This window comes from Mesitornis unicolor, unplaced genomic scaffold, assembly GCF_000695765.1.
Source record: "Mesitornis unicolor isolate BGI_N332 unplaced genomic scaffold, ASM69576v1 scaffold34086, whole genome shotgun sequence".
NCBI classification, from domain to species: domain Eukaryota; kingdom Metazoa; phylum Chordata; class Aves; order Mesitornithiformes; family Mesitornithidae; genus Mesitornis; species Mesitornis unicolor.
Window position 1 is genome coordinate 20,533 of NW_010192291.1, and position 1,093 is coordinate 21,625.

At 62.0% G+C, this 1,093-nt stretch overlaps 1 protein-coding gene across 1 annotated transcript in view; it reads right to left on the reverse strand.

The window, feature by feature from the left end:
- Window positions 1–161, reverse strand: part of UBXN6 (UBX domain protein 6) — a 4,856-nt gene extending 4,695 nt beyond the window's left edge. The window contains exon 1 of the mRNA XM_010187031.1: window positions 61–161. Coding sequence (XP_010185333.1) covers window positions 61–143 — 83 coding nt within the window. The 5' untranslated portion in view covers window positions 144–161. The remainder of the gene's footprint in view (window positions 1–60) is intronic.
- Between the last annotated feature and the right edge of the window lie 932 nt (window positions 162–1,093).

Consider the following 1,093-nt stretch of genomic DNA (forward strand, 5'->3'; position numbering starts at 1 on the left):
CACCCCGGCCCGGGCACAGCGTCTTTCCACCGCTACGGGAAGCTCCCCACTACCCCGTACCGGGACGGTTCCGAGAGCTTCTGGCCGGGCCCCGCGGTCTTGAACTTCAGGTCGGCCTTGATCTCCTGGAAGAACTTGCGCATGGCGGCGGGACAGGGACCAGAACCGGGACGTTGACAGCAACTGGAACCGCCGCGCCCCTCCCGCGCTTCCGCCCCGCCCCGTCACCGGAAGGGGCGTGTCCATCTCCCTGGCTCTAGCGCCGCTCTAGGCCGCTGCCGCTCTATGACCCCCGCGGTCCTCCAGGGCTGAGGGAAACTGGGGATGCGTGTGAGGGCGGGACCGGGACCCCCAAATCTGCACCTACGGACCCTCACGGTCCTCAGGCCTGCACCTCCACAGCCCCCAGGCCTGCACCCACAGCCCCTGCTCTTCAGCCGCAGCCCCTCCGGGAGGAGTAAGCAGCCCCAGCTCGACCCAACCAGCCCAAAACGTGCCCTTAGCACCACTGAGGCAAACCTCGCCCAGTTCCGGAGTGCAACCCGGGCTGAGGGAGCCTGAAACACAACAAAATTTTCTGTTCTCTAGGCCTAAGCCCACAGCCTGGCCCTCTCTCACCTGCCAGCACCTTGCTTCTCGCTCCACAATGCAGGCTTGAGAGCGGCTGATGGGCTCAAAATTTGGGGATGGATGGTTTAGTAAGATTTATTTCCACAGCACAACTCCTTGTCCTCTTCCTCACAGGAACATGAGACAATCGCTGCCAAGGAAGAGACTGCTTCAGGGTGAGCACAGATCAGGCATTTGCTTGTCCCGAATGGGGGTCACACCTTTGCCTGTGGAACAAGCACCCTGCAGCACACCTTCGGTGGTGACAACTCGACTCACAGCCCGGCATTGGCACAGGGACCCACACCTGGGCAACCACAGGGGCACTGAGAGCCAGAAATGTGTGGAGGGAGACTGGATCCACATCTATATCGCCAGCAGGCACTCCTGCACCGAGCCATGGCACCACAGGCCACTGGGAACGCTGTGCCACTGGGCAGGAGATGTCAGAAACCACATGCTGCCCCAAGACCTGCACAGGAAT